General features: G+C 37.3%; 1 protein-coding gene across 2 annotated transcripts in view; it reads left to right on the top strand.

Moving 5' to 3' along the window:
- The window catches only part of ETV1 (ETS variant transcription factor 1), a 94,510-nt gene that overhangs the window by 38,278 nt on the left and 36,720 nt on the right, over positions 1-19,512 (top strand). For both annotated transcript variants that reach the window (XM_060156123.1, XM_060156122.1), the window contains exons 6-7: positions 14,265-14,394; positions 17,956-18,144. In XM_060156123.1, the coding sequence (XP_060012106.1) occupies positions 14,265-14,394; positions 17,956-18,144 (319 nt within the window). The remainder of the gene's footprint in view (positions 1-14,264; positions 14,395-17,955; positions 18,145-19,512) is intronic.

Genomic DNA, 19,512 nt, shown 5'->3' with positions numbered 1-19,512 from the left:
TTATTGTCAGGAAAATTACAAAGTTTCCTTTGTAATTACTCTTTGTTATTTTGGCAGCCTGTAAAGTTTTATTGGCATTTACTGAAAGGTACTTTTTTTGGCTCTAGGCAGCTGCCTTTCTTTGTGGGGTAAACTTTTCTAGCTCTGGTATTCACGACATATTTTCAACTTTGTCTCCCGATGGTGTCTTTTTGAACAAGGAGCCAAGTGGCTAATAATGTCTGAATTGTTCTCAATCATGTCTTCAGGAGAGTGACATCAGAATACTGCAGGTGTACTTCAGCCATTTGAGTGTTGTATCCTACTTATCCCGTGTATCATTGTGGAACCAAAGTGGTCAATTTAAGACCATGCAAATTACAGGCTCTTTCACATACAGCCTGGAGGAAAAGTATGTTGAAATTATGAATCGAAAGTGAGGATTCACTAATTTGAAAGAAAATAGAATCTTTCAAGCAGTACCGGGTCACCAAATCAGAATTGAAAGATTCTTTTCAAGAGGTGAATATTAAAAGAAGTAAAGCCCAAACATTGAAGAAATGGTGCTATAATAGAATTTTGTTAGACTTGGGAGTGTGACATATACGTTTGGAATTTCAGTTGTCTTGGTGGTGGTATTCACTCTGTCGCCCATGTACCATTTCTCTTACCTCTGGGCTTATTTAAAGACTTTTCTAGTTCAAGCCATTACATGTGAGATGAATTCTAAATTTAGAATTATACTGCTCTAGTTTTGAAGACCACCAAATTCGTTTAAGCAAGTCTTTGCATCACTAATTACTTATTTCATTGCTTTGAAAATAATACTGGAGAAAGTGGTTATACTTTATTTCATAAAAACTTATTTATTTGACTACTTGTTCTTAGTGAGTAAGACTTACAAATCATAGAAAACTGCTGGTCTTTTTACTAATTATTATTCCAAAGTGATGACAGGCATGTTAGTAATTGGCAGTCTTCTTTGGCAATGAAATATCATCTTAATTTTGTTTTTTATGTTACTATGGTCTATAGAGTAATTAATGTAAAATTTTAGGTTGGAGCTTCTGTATTTGTGATTTAATAAAAAAGGAAAATTAAAGATTACATTTATTGTTTGCTACTTCTAAGTAAAAATATCCTTAGATGCTACTATCTGCCTTGGTTCTTCTCTACTGTCTGTTGTCTACTTTCTTTTTTTTTTTTTTTTCGGTATGCGGGCCTCTCACTGCCGTGGTCTCTCCCGTTGCGGAGCACAGGCTCCGGACGCGCAGGCCCAGCGGCCATGGCTCACGAGCCCAGCCGCGCCGCGGCATGTGGGATCCTCCCGGACCGGGGCACGAACCCGTGTCCCCTGCATCGGCAGGCGGACTCTCAATCACTGCGCCACCAGGGAAGCCCTACTTTCTTTTTTTTAATCAATAGATTTCAAAGAATATATTTACCACCTTTTATCTGAACCACTTGTTAGAGATCTATACAGATAGTTTGCAGAGGGTGATAATCTGAGGTTTGTTCTGGAGAGCTGGACGAGGCAGGGGGGTGCAGGATAGAAGAAGCCCACCTTTTACATGTCCTTCCTGTGGGAAGGAGCTGTCTTCATGGTCACACAGTATCGAGGACGGAGCACTCTTGGTGTCTGGGTATTCAGCAGGGCCCATCTGTCATGGCCTTCTTCAGAACTTCTTCATGCTAGACTGAGAAACACCAGGTAGTGTTGGCATCTTCCAAGTCACCTAGGAATAATAATAGATGCTGATCAGCCTTTTCCAAGACAGTATTGTCCATTATTTGGAAGAAATTACAGAATTACAAGGTAGAGAAGTAATATTAATTTTTGTAACCGTATAGGTCTTAACGAGTATCCATATCAAAGCACAATGGAACAGTTTCTGCAGAAGAGGTATCTTGTGTATTTATAAAGGTCGTAAGTAGGTAATTGATGAAGTAGGGCAGTTTTTGAGGGGTGTGGGTTTGGGTGGGCATCTTGATTCAAAACTTCATTTCAGTTTATTAGATCTGTTTCTCAAATAGCTGCAGCTTGTTCAGGTTTGATTCCTGCCAGCTGGATATGAAGTACTCTCTGTTTGGGCTCGCTGTACAGAATCTCTTTCCAAAAAAATAGTGTCGTGCTGCTTTCCATCTACTGGACCAGTAGGGGAAGGAAGATCTGATTTGAAGCCAGTACAGAATGCAAAACTGATTCGATTTGGATTGTTTTTACATTAGGTCTTCTTTTCCCTGTTCTTACCCTTTTCCAGATGGAAGAACCAGTTTCCCACCAGGGCACTTTCTCCTGGCAGTTAAATTGTGAAGGTGAGGATCATTTAGCACCACTCCTGCTGAAGTACTGTTATAGTAGGATTAGGCTTTAAAATTCAGAGGAATGAATCAACACTGTCCGAGGTCTCTCTATTTTTTTTTTTTTTTTAATTTTTTATTTATTTTTTTGTTTTTTGGTCTCTCTATTTTTAAATGAATGCTGCTTGTGATGCTTTTAAACTAGGAATATAACTTTTTGTCTTTTGATTCTGCTTTTTATTTTATCAACATAATAACATTACTTTCCATCATCCGCTGGAAAGAAGGTGGTCCATGAAATGCCTTTTAAAAGCATCAAGTGTTTTAAAATGTTAACCATAGGTACACCTTTCTAATGTGCATATGCACCCTCCTTTCTTGAATATAGTAGATCACACCCAATGTTGCCTTTTCTTGGTCATTAAGTCTCATTATGAATTTCAGTGACCACCATTTGCTAAAATCCAGTAATGCCCTCGGATTCTTGAGGTGCTTAGAGCTGTGTGGCCTCAGAACGTTATGCCCTCTGAATTCTTGCATCAGATTTTTACATTTTTCTTTGACATCAGCAGCAAGCAGGTACTTACACCCAGAGTTACCTTTTTTTTTTTTTTTTTTTTTTTTTTGCGGTACGCGGGCCTCTCACTGTTGTGGCCTCTCCCATTGCGGAGCACAGGCTCCGGACGCGCAGGCCCAGCGGCCATGGCTCACGGGCCCAGCCGCTCCGCGGCATGTGGGATCCTCCCGGACCGGGGCCCGAACCCGTGTCCCCTGCATCGCCCCTGCATCGGCAGGCGCACTCTCAACCACTGCGCCACCAGGGAAGCCCCCAGAGTTACATTTTAGAACTACAAGATTGCTTAGTCTGATGCTTTCGTTTTGGAGATGAGGAACAGAAGCCCAGAGAGGTTGCACACTGTGCCTGAGGTCACGCAGCTAGTTAGCGGTGGTAGGAACTAGGTACAGAGTACTTGACTCCTTATCCAATGCTCATTCTGCCAGGCCACACTGTTTGCTTTTTCCTCTCGTCAAGGTACCTTCCTTATAGATTCTTCTCCATGTGTACATTTTTTGTTCTTAGTGAGTGGTTGACTTGACATAACTACTGTGAAGTAGTATGTGTAGTATGTGTGAAGTTTCCCTATGAAATTGGAAACAAGATGAAATAGAAAACGTAGTATGGTAACACTCTGATGGTTGAAGTCCCGTTCCTATCATTGGTCACTTTACTTTCTTGAGTTTCAGTTTATCTTCCGTGAAAGGAAGTGCTTGGAGTAATAATGGTAATAACTAACATTTCCTGAGTTCTTACCACATGCCAGGTACTCTTCAGAGTTCTCCTGTGCATTACCTCATTTAATTCTCACACAAACTCCTTGAGGAAGGTCTATGATAAGCCCCATATTACACAGGGAGAAACTGAATCCTGTGGCAGCTACCTAGTTGACCAGAAGTCCTTAAGCTAGTAAGTAGCAAAGCCAAATTTCATCTCCACGCTCTTAGCCACTGCTGTTATGTTTCTGGGTGATCTACGTGTTCTCTTTTAGCTGTCATGTGTAAATATTCTGGGTTTGAATCATAGCAATGCCAATACCTAATATTATTGAGCACTTACGTACTTTACACGTAGCATCCCACTTAATCTTAACAGCGACTCCACAGGGCAGGTGCTATTATCATGCCGACTTTATAAAAGAGGAAAGTGAAGTACACAGAGGCTTGCCCAGTCTTCCAACTGGTAAGTAACAGTGGCAAAATTTGAAACCAGGCAGATTTAAGTACTTGTTACCTTCACTGCTCTGCCCTATTGCCTGAGAACGAGTACTTGAGTACCTAAGCCAGAGCATGTTATAAGTTTTGTAATAGTTATTTTTGCTGATTAGAGGTAATGTGTGTGTGTGTGTGTGTGTGTGTCTGGGCACATGCACATTCACATGTGGAAACACACTGACTAATGATTTCTTAGCTATGTGTTTGATGAGGTGTAGAAAACTCTCATGCCAAGCATAGAAATGAGGGAAGTGAATTTAGTGCCAGAGAGAATGGAGTGTGGAGTGGTAGCGATGGTGGGAACTGTGACAAATAGGAAAACATGGGTTGTGGCCAAAGGGGAAGGTGATATAGGGCTCAGTCAACTGCTGTCCTATTTTTCAGGCTGGAAAGTGGATTCAGTGTTGCTGGATATTGTGTTTTTTTCTAGAGAAGCCAGAATTTTAAACCAGAAAAAGATTTTTAAGCTGATTTTTAAATGATCACAACGGGGGCTTCCCTGGTGGCGCAGTGGTTGAGAGTCCGCCTGCCGATGCAGGGAACACAGGTTCGTGCCCCGGTCCGGGAAGATCCCACATGCCGTGGAGCGGCTGGGCCCGTGAGCCATGGCCGCTGAGCCTGTGCGTCCAGAGCCTGTGCTCCGCAACGGGAGAGGCCACAACAGTGAGAGGCCGGCGTACCGCAAGGAAAAAAAAAAAAAAATCACAACGAATTGAAATTATTTGAAGCCACTATGTGAACCAAACAGAAACATTGGCAACCTCTGGTTTAGACCATCAGGACTGGTAGATAAGTGACCTTCAGATGAGTCAGAGTTGGTTGCCTCTTTTGAAGAGGGAGGGTTCCAAATCCAGAATACTTGTCCATTCTATTCTGTCTATTAAGATGGCGTAACGGTAGTCTGTGGTGTAGAGAAAGTTGAATTATGAAGTGTACTTTTAAGAAATAACTGTCTTGCGTGAGGCTTTTCTCTGTAGATTGTGAGGATTCCTGGCTTCTGATTTTGGCTCTGTCCTCAGCACTGGTTTCCATGTCTGTAGACACCACAGCAGATTCTGGATGGGGCTGTGGGGTGCAGGATGACCTCCGGGACTTTTTCAAGCTCCATCCCCTCTTTTGTTCGGGTATGTACACCCCTGGCAGGACCATTCAGGAATCCCTGCCATGGAGCATGCAGTCCCTGTTACTGATAGGAGGAGTTTGGGATTAGGAAAAAGAGTTTGATATGCCCTTCTGAGAAAGGTGTGGCTTCTCTGAGGTTCAGTTCTGGTTTTCAGACTGCCCAGGAAGTTCCTTGCATGTGCCGAACATTTACTTCTGGGAGCAGTGCAGGGGCAGTTTGATGACTGTTTGCCTTCCTCCAATTAAAGTAGCTCCTCTTGTTTATATTTTTACCCAAAAGGTGTCCACTTATGGTTCCTTTAGCACAGGGGTTTCTGAGTACAAACACCGGCTCAATCGCTAAAACTTGATCATATCTAATGTTTTCAATTTAAAAATTCTGAGATTGATAACAAGAGGTGAGAGTCTCCCTTACTTTATCTTTGTGATTACTACGGTGCAGCATTCTATGTGTTGCCAAACTAACATCAAAGGACCAACTAGGTATGGGATCTATCCCCACTGATAATATTCCTTTAAGAAACATTGTATCATCTTTTTGATAACTGCTTTACTCATAGAATATTCTTTCAGAAAAAAATATATATCAACTTGCTGTGCAGTGGTCTACATTTTTGTCTTGGAAATATTATAGGTGAATCTATTTCCAGATGCTGCAAATAATGGAAAATCATGGAAAGTGGAATCAGGGTCTCTGTCCTTAAATGTGTTTCAGTTTGCATTTTGATAGCAGTTTAGAAATGTTATCGCTTGTTTTGTCACAGGCATAATTCACATCTTTCTTCGGGCACTGTAAACAAGAGAAATGGTTTAATGGCCCCATAGAGGCACTCTGCTGATAGCTGAGATTAGGCCCTTTAGTAATGGATGTCGGTGCGTGTATGTGTGAGTGGTACGTGTACACAGTGGGGGTGGGGAGGGCTTGGAAGAAGTAAGTGTACTGGAAAAGAATCTTAGAGAGGCTCAGATGCAGCAGAAGTGCCTGCCGATTTTCTGTAAGACTTGGAAGATGGATTTACGGAGTGTGTGACACTATTGTCTTTATTTGTACACAAGCCTTCCCCTTTGCTTCTGGAATTTAACCCAGTACTAATTGAGGTCACTGCCACCCATTTATCACCTGAAATTGAAGTGATGTTAACTTAAAGTGAATGCTTTTCATCTAGTGAGTGTATTCCCAACTATATATATTTGTATAAAAGGCTACATGCATTTTTCATGCCATGCTTGTATCTGGTCTTAAATAACCTAATTTATGTATACCATTTACTTTTTCCCCTTTTTACAGAGTTTTTTTTAATTTGCTGCTATAGCCAAGTGAAATTATTTTACAAACACTTTTGTGTCCACAGAATGATTTGTTTTGACTTCCTCAGCTATATTTTGTAGACAAGTGTAAAAAACTCTCTGCATTATACATAACCATGGTCTAAGTAAATGCCTTGAAATACCTCAAAACACATAAATTTCTAGTGTTTTAGAGCCTGAATATCATGTCATGTTTTTCACCATCTTTTTTGTGTATATCCCTTTAAACTGGCTACACAGCCAGAGTAAACACAGGGTTAGTGAAGCAACATTAAATATCCGTTGTTAACTAATTTAGCTGTTCCCTATCACTAGCAGGGGTCACTGTACCAGACGTTTCTCCTTTCTCATTGCGGACCCTAATCTAGACTAGGGATCAGCAGACATTTTTTTCTGTTTTTCTATTTTCAGATAGTAAATATTTTAGGCTTTGTGGGTCAAAGTGTTTCTGTCACAAATATCCCATTGTTAGTAGTCCTAGACTCTACCTAGACTAGACTAGGTAGACTAGACTCTACCTAGACTCTACCTCAGTAGTCCTAGACTCTACCTCAATGAATGGGTAGAATGGTGTTCCAATAAAACTTTATTTACCAAAACAGGTGGGAAGCTGGATTTGACCCATGGGCTGCAATTCGCTAACCCCTGTTCCAGAATACTGTACAGTAGACTATTCTAAAACAGACTTTTTGAGCAGATCAGAAATCGCAACATCAAACTCAGGAGAGTCTCATCAAGGCTCTAAATTCCCAGCTAATATTGATTCAGAAACTACAGACGTGATTCAAAGACATAGTTTTGTTTACAGAAGAAGTAGTTAAAAATCTGATGTGCTTCTCTCTGCAGGGTAATTATTTTGTACTCACAGAAATTACTGCTCTATTTCACTCTTAGGATAAGAGCTGGGAGGAAAGCAGAGTGAAAGGTCAGAGCTAAGACAATTTATCACCGTATTAACATTCGGTGTCCACATAGAGAAGGGGACCCATCACTTGTGACATTTTGGTTATCAGAATCAAGGGGAAGCTTTAGATGTTGTATAGCAATGTTTTTCCTTCAGTGGAATATGAGTGGTGTGAATTTTTAAATGCCTTTGGCCACAGCAATAAATTGAAAGAAGGCAGAATGCCTAAAAGCAAGCATGAATGCTCTGTTTTCATTTAGATACAAGTGCAAGAATATATTATTAAGATCATGTATACAGAAATATGCATAGCATACACACGAATTGATCAAACTTAAAGAAGACTGGCTAATATATTTATTAGAACTTTTCTTAAAAAAACAACTAAAAAAAAAAACAACTAAATAAAGCTCTAATTGGACTTCTGTGAGCTCTTGATGGTTAGGACTGTGCCTTACTGTTCAGCTTCTTCTATAGCTCCACATTCCCTGCCCCTTAGCAACTGGCATAATGTCTGGGCTGTAGAAAATGAATGAATTAATGAAGAAGTAAATGGATAAAGAACCATCTGATATAATGTTGTAGTGGTGCTCATGCATGAAGGAGATCTTAAGTGTGCTTATTCAAAAATATATTTGAATTGTATGCTCAAGGGTTCAAGAGTTGCTGCCCAAAGCCCATGGCTTTAATTCCTAGGCTGTTATAAGTTAGTCCTAGGTCTTTAGTTGGACATGAAGCTTAGCTTCTTCATGCCTTTAAAAATTCTTTTTGCAAAATTGGAATGCTAATGTCCTTATCTTGAATGATGAGAATCGAGAGTTGGTGAAGATTCTTTGAAAAACTTTATAATACTATGTAAATTTGAGTCTTTTTTTAAAAAAAAGCATTATAGCTGGTGTTTTCTAGCACTATTCCAAACTCAACCAGAGTTCAGTATGTTAACACCTACAGTTTAGCATATTATCTTTCTTAAATTTATATCATGTTCACTATAGAAATATAAACAGAAACTCAATTCATAAGTTTCATTGTTTATTCTCTGGACTAACATGAACCAGTAAGTCATAACATGGTCTGTTCTCAATTTAGTGGTGCCAAAAAATACTCCAGGGTCATGACTGTTTAGGAAATTATTCTCCTATGAGCAAATTTTTAAATTCATTATCTCCATCTCTAATATTGTAGATGTTCACATATGACTTATATGTCTACCCTGAGCCAAAGACTTGGTTGTATACCAGCATTGTTGCATTTGTAAAGCCAAGGGGATTTCTGTGCTCCAGGAGAATGATGACAACAAGAGTGGGTCTCTGGTCAAAAATGTGGGCAGAAAAAAATGGAATCCAAGATGATGCCTCATAGTTCATAGTTCTAAAATGAAAACAATCACTAATCTAACAAATACTTTACGATGAATACCATAAACCCAAGTAAACTGTGTGAATTAAGAAGTGGTTAAGTTTATTTTGGAAGTGCATTTTTTAAAGTCCTGGTACTTTGGAGCACTTACGTTTAACCATTAGAGGAATTCAGTCATTGTAAGTCAGCCTTAAGATGTGGTTTTAAAGGTCAAGCCTCCATCAAAGAAAAAATGCAAGAATCATCTCTTGAGAGTTCTCTTGGCTTCTCCTCCTAAAAATCTGATTGTCCAGAGGAGTTGCAGGTCATAAAAGTTTGCATGGAAACGTGTTTGAGGAAGACAGCAGATTTCATAGATAAATGATCTGAACTGTCTGAAGTCAGGGATAAGGATATAATATAATATCATTGGGAACCATCACTTCTTTGTAAATGAAATGAAGGAGTTAACTCACTTGATTTGATACACTTGAAGAAGGAAAGATTCACTTTAGTTAAAACTACAAACAATGCCGATTCCTGTAGCCCTGGTTCCAGAGCCAGCCAGGACAGTACAGTAAGCGAGATGAAATGTACCTAAGCAGCCTCGGCAGCAGGCTGGAGCCATGTTCAGCGAAAGTAATTTAATTAGTGTTGATCATGACTCCAGATGATGGTGATTTGATAAGGAATAATTTAGTACTTAACAGCCTTTTACATGCACCAACTCCTTGTGGGAAGGCAAAGCAAATTGCACAAAATGAATGTGCTGCTTCCACTTGTGACTGTGCCGGTGAGCTGGAAAACTGCCTGTTCACAGACGCTCAGGCTCTCAGCCCTGTGATGAAATACCCAACAGGGTCTCAGCTCAGCCCTCTCTGGTGGGAGTCTCTGTACTACTCTTACTGAAGAAGAATAAATAACGGAAGTCATTTTTGTGATCTAAAATCTCGAGGAAGCAGAAAAGTGAAATGGAGGAAAATAAAGTAGCTCTGGTTCTTGTGCAAAAGGTTGACGATCTTAGGCTGGCTTCTTTTTTCCCCTCAACACAGCAATTAAAAAAAAAAATCCTCGCATTTGGCTTACGACTAGAAAAAAAAAGTCATGATTCCAAGGGCACACAGTGATTAAGAGGCCCACACACGGAGAGAGTAGGGGAGCCCTAAACTTCTTGGAGAACCTGTGAGAATCCTTGAGTGTTGGCATCTAACAAAAAGGAAGACATTGTTAGTTTTTTAAAAAACGTCTTTTCAAGTACTGGACCTGTTTCAGTGCAGCACACACTGGATCCAGGTGTTGCCAAGCATCATAGTGGATTTGAAATTTGCCCCGTTATGAGAATCACCTAGAAAATGTTATAAGATACAGAATCCTGATCTATATACCAGCTTTAGTGAATCAGTTTCTGGGAACAGGGTATGAGTTTGCTAGGGCTGCCATAACAAGGCACCACAAACTGGGTCCCACCCTAATGACCCCATCTTAACTAATTTTCCAGACAAGGTCACATTCTGAGGTGGGGTTAGGACTTCAGGATAAAATTTGGAGGGGACACAACTGAACCTGTAACATATGGAGTATGGGAATGCCTGTTTGTTTTTTTCCAGAATTTCCCTCGGTAATCTGATGATTGGCCACATTTGGGGGACCCCTGTTTAGGGATCTACTTGCCTCTGATAGCACTTTGGGAATCCTTATGTGTTCTTTCTTCTAAAGTCACTTTGGGAAACTCATGGGGCCAGTCTGAAAGCACTAGAGCTCCAAATGGTGTATCTACAAGGATGGGTCATGCCTTTTGCTTCTAGGCTGATATTAATGGACATTTTGATAGGAGGCTACTGTCCTGCTAGCAACCATTCCCAGTGGTATCCCAGACTTGTCATTCCTCCCATGAGTCATCTGGAATTATTTATTATGTGAAGTTGAAGCACATGATCAGACGTCTCTGCTGGAAGAGGAGGCCACCAGACATTTTCAAACATCTTAATTTGTATAGCATTGCTTGATGCTTCTCATACTTTTAAATCTTTTTATGGAGATACACATTCATTACAATGCAAAAATCTTAAGTGTATAACTTGATGAATTTTACATAGGTATATACTCATATATACACCGCCAAGAGCAAGATATAAAATATTTACAGTTCTCTAGTAGGTTACTAGTGCCCTTTCTCTGTCATGAACACTCCCATCCACCAACAGAAGGAGATTCTTTCATTATCCATTAGTTTGGTCTGTACTTGAAATTCATATACTGTGTACTCCTTGTATACTCTTGTGTTTGTCTTCTTTTACTCAATTTACCATCTGTGAGACCATCCACATTTCTGCATGTGTCATCAATGTGTTCCTTGTTAATTCTTGTGGAATATTCCATTGTATGAATAAGCCACAATTTACTCATCCATTTTTCTGCTAATGAACATTGGAATTTTTCCAGTTTTTGGTATTATGAGTAAAGCTGCTATGAACACGTACTTTAGTAAACATATTCAATCCTTTCTCTTTGATACCTACCTAGGAGTATAGTTACTGGATCATAGTGGAGATTTATATGGAGACTTGGTAGATACTTCAAAAAATTTTCCAAAGTGTTTTTGTCAGTTTATACTCTTAGCAGCATATATAAGTAGTTCTTATTGCTTTAGGTCTTCTTCATCTCTTGGTAATGCCAGTCTTTTTCAGTTTAGCCATTCTAGTGGGTGTATAGTGAAAACCTCGTGTGATTTTATTTGCAGTTTCCTGATGAGTAAAGATGCTGAATACTTTTTCATATATGCTTGCTTTGTTGCTCATTTGTTTGTCGTTTGGGTATCTTCTTTTATGAACTGCCCGTTTGAGTCTTTTGCCCATTTTAATTGGGTCTCTTGTTTCCTTTTATTAATTTGTAGCAATTCTTACTATGTTGAATATGATTTCTTTGTCAGATCTTTCTATAGCAAGTATCCTCTTGGTGTCTGTAACTTAGTGTCTTGATGAAGAGAAGTTCTTAATTTCAATGAAGCCTAATTCGTAGATTATTTTCTTTTATGGTTAATGCCTTTTGCATCCTGTTTACTAACCTTTTCCTACACTATGGTCCCAAAGACTTTTAAAATATAGTAATGTTGAATACGGCAGTCTCTGGTATGTTTGATATTTTGATAAATATGATAAACTTTGCATCATACTGGCAATTTATTAGCTTTTAGGTTCTTATCCATTTTCATTCATATAATTTAGATCTCATCTTTCAGGTATAATGATTTGTTACTTAGTTGAATGGCAAAGTGAGTTCCTTTGATGTTGCTGCTGCTTTTTCTTAGGAAAATATAAAACCTACTACTTAATCTAAAGTGCTGAACTAGGGTATACACATTTTGTTGTATATGTTCAAGTAAGTAATAAACAGTGGAAAACTATTTGTTAAGAAAGCAACAAATGCATGGTTAAGATATTACAAGATTGCATCATACAATATTTGTCATTCTAAGAAGTAGCACACACACACACACACACACACACAGGGAGAGAATTTTCTTATAGAATACTACTTTAAATCTTTTGTGATTTTTTTCCCACATTTAAAAAACATTTCATCTTGCAAATTCAGGTAAAAGTAAAGAAAATAATGTAGTGAACTGCCACCTATCCATCAGTCAGCTTTTAACATTTATCAACATTTTTCTATTTGATTCTTCCCTCATACATTTTTTTCTAGAGTATTTTAAAGAAAATCCCAGAGCTTATTTTTTATCTGTAAATATTTTATGAAGCTTTAGCTTTAAACCTTTCTTTTTGGTACAACTGCCATTTCATTATCACATCCAACAAAATTAACAATAATTTCTTAAACATCTAATACCTAGTCCACCTTGAAATATCTTATTTGTTGGAAAGGTGTCTCTTTCAGTTGGTTTGTTCAAGTCAGAATCCAAACAAGTCCTCATGTTACAATTGATTCTTGAGGTTCTTAAGCCTCTTCTATCGTAACGTTTTATAAATTATAACTTTCTGACTTGGTAAAGTTAATGAACATACGTACCCTTTGCATATGAAGAGACATGTAATTTCCCCTTTGTTTCTAACTCTCTACTTTGAGTAGGTATATTAAACACACATTAAATAAGAAAAAAATACTTTGAAATAGACCACTCAGCGAAATAATTGTATTATTATTTATTAAGTTTTCCTTAGACAACTAATTTAGATGAAACTTGTTTACTTCTGTGGCACATTGGTTTTCTACAGTGTTTCAGATGTCTCTTGAGTACCACTGAACATTTTTGTCAAAATTATGTGCTTACGTAAACAAATAGCATTTATCTTCCTGGAGCTTGGTAGCTCTTGATATCAATTTCTTATACTAAAATTATATATGACATTCAAGTTACTACAAGTTCATAATGATGTAATATCATAATCAAGATTGAATGGCATCGTAAGCCACAAAGCTTCTCTTGTAATATCTTCCTTTATAGTGTATACACTTAATATTTTGTTTTAATCCCAGGTTTTATAGGACTTGGAGTAACTATCCACAGTGTGTCCTTCTTGTGTTTATCCTTGATAATTCATACCTGTGCAAATTGTATGAAAATAAAATTCATTCTCATGTCTATTTTCCCCTTATCTTTTTATTCATTTTCCATTTATACTAAAACTTCAATTATTCTGAGGATCTCTAATATGCATTTGTTCAGTTTCATATAGAAGAATAAAAATATATAATCTTATTTATTTATTGGTTGGAAAGCTATGATTCCATCCCAAATACACATATTTCTTCCTATTTTATGATATTGTCTTTATATTATATTGAACAGTAATGACATATGACACTGAGTCATATGAAAAAGGAGGAAACAGCATTTCATATAGAATAATTGTTTTATGGTAGATTATATATGAAAAATAACTTTAACATATTTCTCACAATGTATCTTCACACTTGTGGTAAGTAGTTAGGCAAATAGTTTTATGTGTATTTTTATATATGAGCACTGGCCTAAAAAGAGGTCGAGTTTTTTGTCCTTTCGTCCAAAGTATCATTAGTTACCCTGAGAACGGCATGCATCTGGATTTTCTTTCTCATAGTCCAGTTGTTATTCCATTAAACCATTACTATTGGTACATTTGATATATTTTCCTTTCAATAATACTTAAATTTATGTTCCTGTCTTCAGTTAATTCTTGGATAATCAGCTGTATTTTTTCTGCTTTAGTCATTGGAAACCTTTCTGAAATGTTTTCAAGCTTACTTTCTGAAAACTTCTAGTATTGTCAATATCCGCTAAACCAATTACAAGTAGTTCATGTGACTTTAAGTAATGAGAGAGAGTTTAAGCATGCATTTCGTTATGCAATAAAAGCAAACAACGAGTATATGGAGATCCTCCAGAATCTTTTCTTGCATGAAATTCATCCAATGTGATTTTTCTTATGTATGAAAGTTAATATGAAATGTTAGTGACATTTTAACCAAGAGGAGTAGAACAGATTAGTGTACTTAATTCCTAACTGTATTTCATTTTTGTGGGTATTTGTGTTTTGTTTTCTAGTGGCTTTTCATGGCCTCCCACTGAAAATCAAGAAAGAACCCCACAGTCCATGTTCAGAACTTGGCTCTGCCTGCAGTCAAGAACAGCCCTTTAAATTCAGCTATGGAGAAAAGTGCCTGTACAATGTCAGGTAAAGCAATCAGGTGTACAGAGAAGGCCTGATGGTTCTTATTGAAACACAGTTCCAGCATAATATAAAATCTCAACTCATATTTTATGAGTTACACCTGCAGCATATAACAAGCTAATTAGGTTATGTGTTTAGCAGAACTCGGAAGGACCATTTACTGTCTGATTACATACTTTCAGAATCATTTTAATTAAAGGTCAAGTCAGAGACCTATCTTTTTTTTTGGGGGGGGGGTCTTTGTTGCTGTGTGGGGGCTTTCTCTAGTTGCGGCGAGGGGGGCTACTCTTCGTTGGGTTTTGCAGGCTTCTCATTGCAGTGGCTTCTCTTGTTGCAGAGCACAGGCTCTAGGCGTGCAGGCTTCAGTAGTTGTGGTGCACGGGCTCAGTAGCTGTGGCTCACGGACTCTAGAGCACGGGCTCAGTAGTTGTGGCGCACAGGCTTAGTTGCTCCGCGGCATGTGGGATCTTCCCGGACCAGGGCTCGAATACATGTCCCCTGCATTGGCAGGCGGATTCTTAACCACCGCGTCATCAGGGAAGCCCCCAGAATCATTTTAATGCAGTCATTTTTATCCAAATCATGAGTTACTTTTCTACCGTAGTGATGCACTATGGGATTGAAAAGAGGGACTGGGGACTTTCCTGGCCGTCCAGTGGTGAAGAATCCGTACTTCCACTGCAGGGGGCACTGGTTCAATCCCTGGTCGGAGAACTAAGATCTTACATGCTGTGCGGTGTGCCCAAATAAATAAATAAATAAACAAGTAAAAGAGAAAGGTGCTTCCTGTGTCTATCTTCACTTAAAAAAGAGAGAGAGAGAGAGAGAGAGGTTCTTACTTTGCATGCATGAATAGCTGCTGAAAGTTCTCATTAGGAAGAAAGCATTATGCACTTTAGATAGAGTGTGTAGGAAAAAATGAACCATTTGGCAGGTCTAAGCAGTACATTAGTTATCTGACAGGTTTTGCAGATGATCTATAAGATGCATTCATGGACAATTGCAGTAAAGTTAGAATTTTATAAGGCTTAGCAGAGGCTATTATCTATTAAAAAGCCAGTTGTTCCTTCGGGTGATAATAAAGGGGGGTGGAGCAGTAGAAGTGCACTGTTCATTTGTTGGAAAATTTGATAACATGTATGTTCATTAAAAACCCTTCATAGTAAATTGCATTCTGCTGCTTTTCATATCGGCCTCTAATTGCGTACGGAAAAAGTTGGCTCTGTATATTGCATGTTATTACTCTCAATTATAGTAGAGACGTACGTAGTTCTTTAAAGGAGTTAGTTTAGAAACTTATAAAAATGATTACAAATATTTGTGATCTTATGAATTATGTTGATTCCAGTTCATAATACGTTATAATCCAAAGGAGTCTTCTATTTCCTCAGATTTTTTTAACATATTTTCTTTTTTCTTTTTCGTGGAATAATTTTTTTCCTTTTTTTTAAATTGAAGTATAGTTGATGTACAATATTATATAAGATAGAGGTGTACAAGATAGTGATTCACAACATTTAAAGGTTATACTCCATTTATAGTTATTATAAAATATTGGCTATAGTCCCTGTGTTGTACAGTATGTCCTTGTAGCTTATTTTATGCCTAGTAGTTTGTACCTCTTAATCTCCTACCCCTGTGTTGCCCCTCTCAACTTCACTCTCCCCACTGGTAACCACTCGTTTGTTCTTTATATCTGTGAGTCTGCTTCCTTTTTGTTATATTCACTAGTTTGTTGTCCAAGATAGTTAAGATTTGAGAAACTTCGATTTGTGCAGTCTCACAGTACCTGACCAGTGCTTGGACATTCTATTACTATTTGTTCTTGCCAACTTGTCTTTTATATCTGTTTTTCTAGGAGGTTCACCAGAGCCTGAAATGATGAGGCAGTTCAGTTGAACTTCAAAGCTTTTATAAAACAGATCTCTTGTAGAAGCCAACTAATAAAACATACTGAGTTCAGATAAAACAATATTGATCAATCTGAGTTTTATTTTTATCATGTTTTTAACTTTTGCATTTTCTCCTTAAGAGTACTGTGTATTCTCAGAGTAATTATTTAACATATGGAGGAATTTTTAATTAATAAACCAAATAGGTATAGAATTGCCATTGCATTTTAGCATTGATCAGAAGTGTGACTGTGAAATAACTGCTGCTTTATGGACTTAGAAAGAAGAAAGACATATCTGACTTTCATAAATTAATGGTAGAAGAATTACCTGAATATTTTGAGGTTCTTCTTGGGGACCAGTAATTCCCACAGTGATATATGGATTAAATTTTGTTATTTCCATTTCTATACAAACAGTGTAACTCAATACAGCATTTCATAAGGGAAAAAAGTAATATTCTAGGACAGGAGATGTATCATTTTTTCTTTTTATGTGGGAATGAGACATGTGAACCATTTTATAAAAGAAGTGGGTTCACATTCAGAAATATTGGTAAGTGAAATAGGTAGGACCAAACATAATATGAGTTCCACTGACTTTGCTTTAAAGCAAGGAAGACTTATGCAGCACATACTCCTTCAGTTCTATAAAGTATTTTTGCACTTGTATGTTATTCTGTTGTATAGATGGTGCAACAGGGTAAATTATTACATAAGTCAGTTTTTTTTTAAAGTTTCTTTTTTAAAGAAAAATATATATTAATGAATGCTTTTTATTTTAAAATGAAATACAGTATTTTAATCTAGAACATCTTTTTTTGTTCAGAAATTTAAGTACAATTTGTTTTCAATAAAATATTTTTTAGATTACAAAAATTAGTTAAATCATATTCCTGAGAGCTACGCTAAAGAAAGCAACTTAAATTCATAATGTATATAAAAACAAGCTTACTCATTTTATTATTTTGTAACTGTGTTCCGAAGTTAGACGATGATAACAGGATTTTACTCTTAAGAACATTATTTTGTACCTATTCTTATACTCCAAGAAAGTTTAAAGATATCAGAGACATAAATCTTTATTAATTTGCCTCATAAACCTTTATTATCCTATGTGAGGAAATTAATGCCAGGCGTCATTTATTTTACACTAAAAAAATGACAATAAGGCAAAAGCATGGCCTTCTTAGAGTTCTACCACAAATACAGACGAGCCAGGTATGATCCGCATCTCGTTAAACTGACATGAGTTCTTATTCTAAAATCTTATGTAATATAGAAGGATTATAATATCAGAAATATTTAATGATCTAGAAAAGATCTATGGAACTTGCTTAAGGAGACATATCGAGAATAGATGGAAATAATATGCCACTGCTTTCATTGACAGAGATGTTCCTTATACTGTGTTGTTTGTATATATATTAAAAATAGATGTTGTATATTTATGCTGTTACCAAGTTATACATTCATTATCCCATTTTCTTTTTAAGTGTGTGACAGTTTCAAAGATTACGTGTTCTAGAGATGCGGAAACCAAAAAACATGCAATTCCAACTTCCTTAAGACTTAAGCCTAAAATATTTTTTCTACCCTTGGGTTGGGGGGAAAAAAAAGTTTTAATTGCTCCCAAGAAGCACATGTTCTCTTTTCTTTCATTCCTTGGGTAGTGCCTATGATCAGAAGCCACAAGTGGGAATGAGGCCCTCCAACCCCCCAACACCATCCAGCACCCCAGTGTCCCCCCTGCACCATGCGTCTCCCAACTCAGCTCACACTTCGAAACCTGACCGCGCCTTCCCAGCTCACCTCCCTCCGTCGCAGCCCATTCAAGACAGTAGCTACCCCATGGACCACAGGTAACTGCAAGTACCATTTTAAAAAAATTTTTGGTTAGAGTATAGTTGATTTACAATGTTGTGTTAGTTTCTGCTGTACAGCAAAGTGGTTAAGTTATACACATACATATATCCACTGTTTTTTTAGATTCTTTTCCTGTATAGGCCATTACAGAGTACTGGGTAGAGTTCCCTGTGTTATACAGTAGGTCCTTATCAGTTACTTATTTTATATGTAGTAGTGTGTATGTGTTAATCCCAGTCTCCCAATTTATCCCTTCTCCCACCCTTACCCCCTGGTAACTGCAAGTACCATTTAAAAAACCAAAAAACAAACCAAAAAAACAACTGTTTCTAGCATTCTTGGAAGAAAGTCCTATTACTACCAATTCCTAAGACCTATAGTAAATTCAAGGGGAGTGTATTAATTTTGCACATCTGTGCAAAATATTTTTAGGAAGAGCTTGCTCTATCTTTAGCTATAAATAATTTATGGAGAAGGTCATTTATAAACATTCCTTTATAAACATTTAAATTGGTTGCTAAAATGGAAAATTAATCTATATACTGACATTTGAACATTTCCCTTTCACTTTGCTTGAATTAAATTGCTTCACTTAAACTTTAAATCAGATCATCCCATTTTTATGAGCATATGTGTGTACTTTTTCTATAAAGTTAGGAGACTAATTTTAGTAGGTGGCTTACAGAATGAGGTTCTTTACCTTAGATGAGTGGTTTAGCTGTACGTAGTTTTGCAGAAGAAAACTTATTTGATAGAACTATCTTTCCTCCTTTCCAAGTAATGAATATTTAATGTCAGTAGAGGCATGACCCTGAACGCTGAGAATATAAAGAGGTAGAGACTCAATTAGTATTACTTAGAAAGGAATAATGCAAGACACAACATAGAGGTAAAGAGAATGTTACGGTGGGTAATTCTCGACTCCTAGAGATGAAAAAATTCATATTGAAATAAAATATTGGAGGACCTTTAGAGGCCTTAATAATACAACTTAAAACACAAGTCAATTATGTATAGCATCCTTTCTTCCCCTTCTACCTTGTACTTATATAGAGTGAGTGGTGTGCTGGTAAATGGTTAACCGCAGGCTCTATGGGAGTAAACCCAAGGACCTTGATCTATAACATTTGATGTGTCTGTGATGTAAATATTGCCCCCATGGCAGACTCCGGGGTATCACTGTGACAACCCTGAATGTGGAATTGCAAAGAGATGTGTAGTAACATGCCATGAAACAGTATTTCTGCCAAACAGATACAATAGACATAACCTCCAGAGCATAATTAGTATAATTAGTAGTAAAATGTAGTGAAAGAATTAGGAACTGATGAGTTTTGAGTGTTTTCTGCCTTTGTTTTAAATAT

The sequence above is a fragment of the Lagenorhynchus albirostris genome, chromosome 8 (assembly GCF_949774975.1).
Source record: "Lagenorhynchus albirostris chromosome 8, mLagAlb1.1, whole genome shotgun sequence".
NCBI lineage: Eukaryota > Metazoa > Chordata > Mammalia > Artiodactyla > Delphinidae > Lagenorhynchus > Lagenorhynchus albirostris.
Note: the sequence above shows the minus strand (reverse complement) of the source record. Positions and strands in the feature narration are given on the sequence as shown.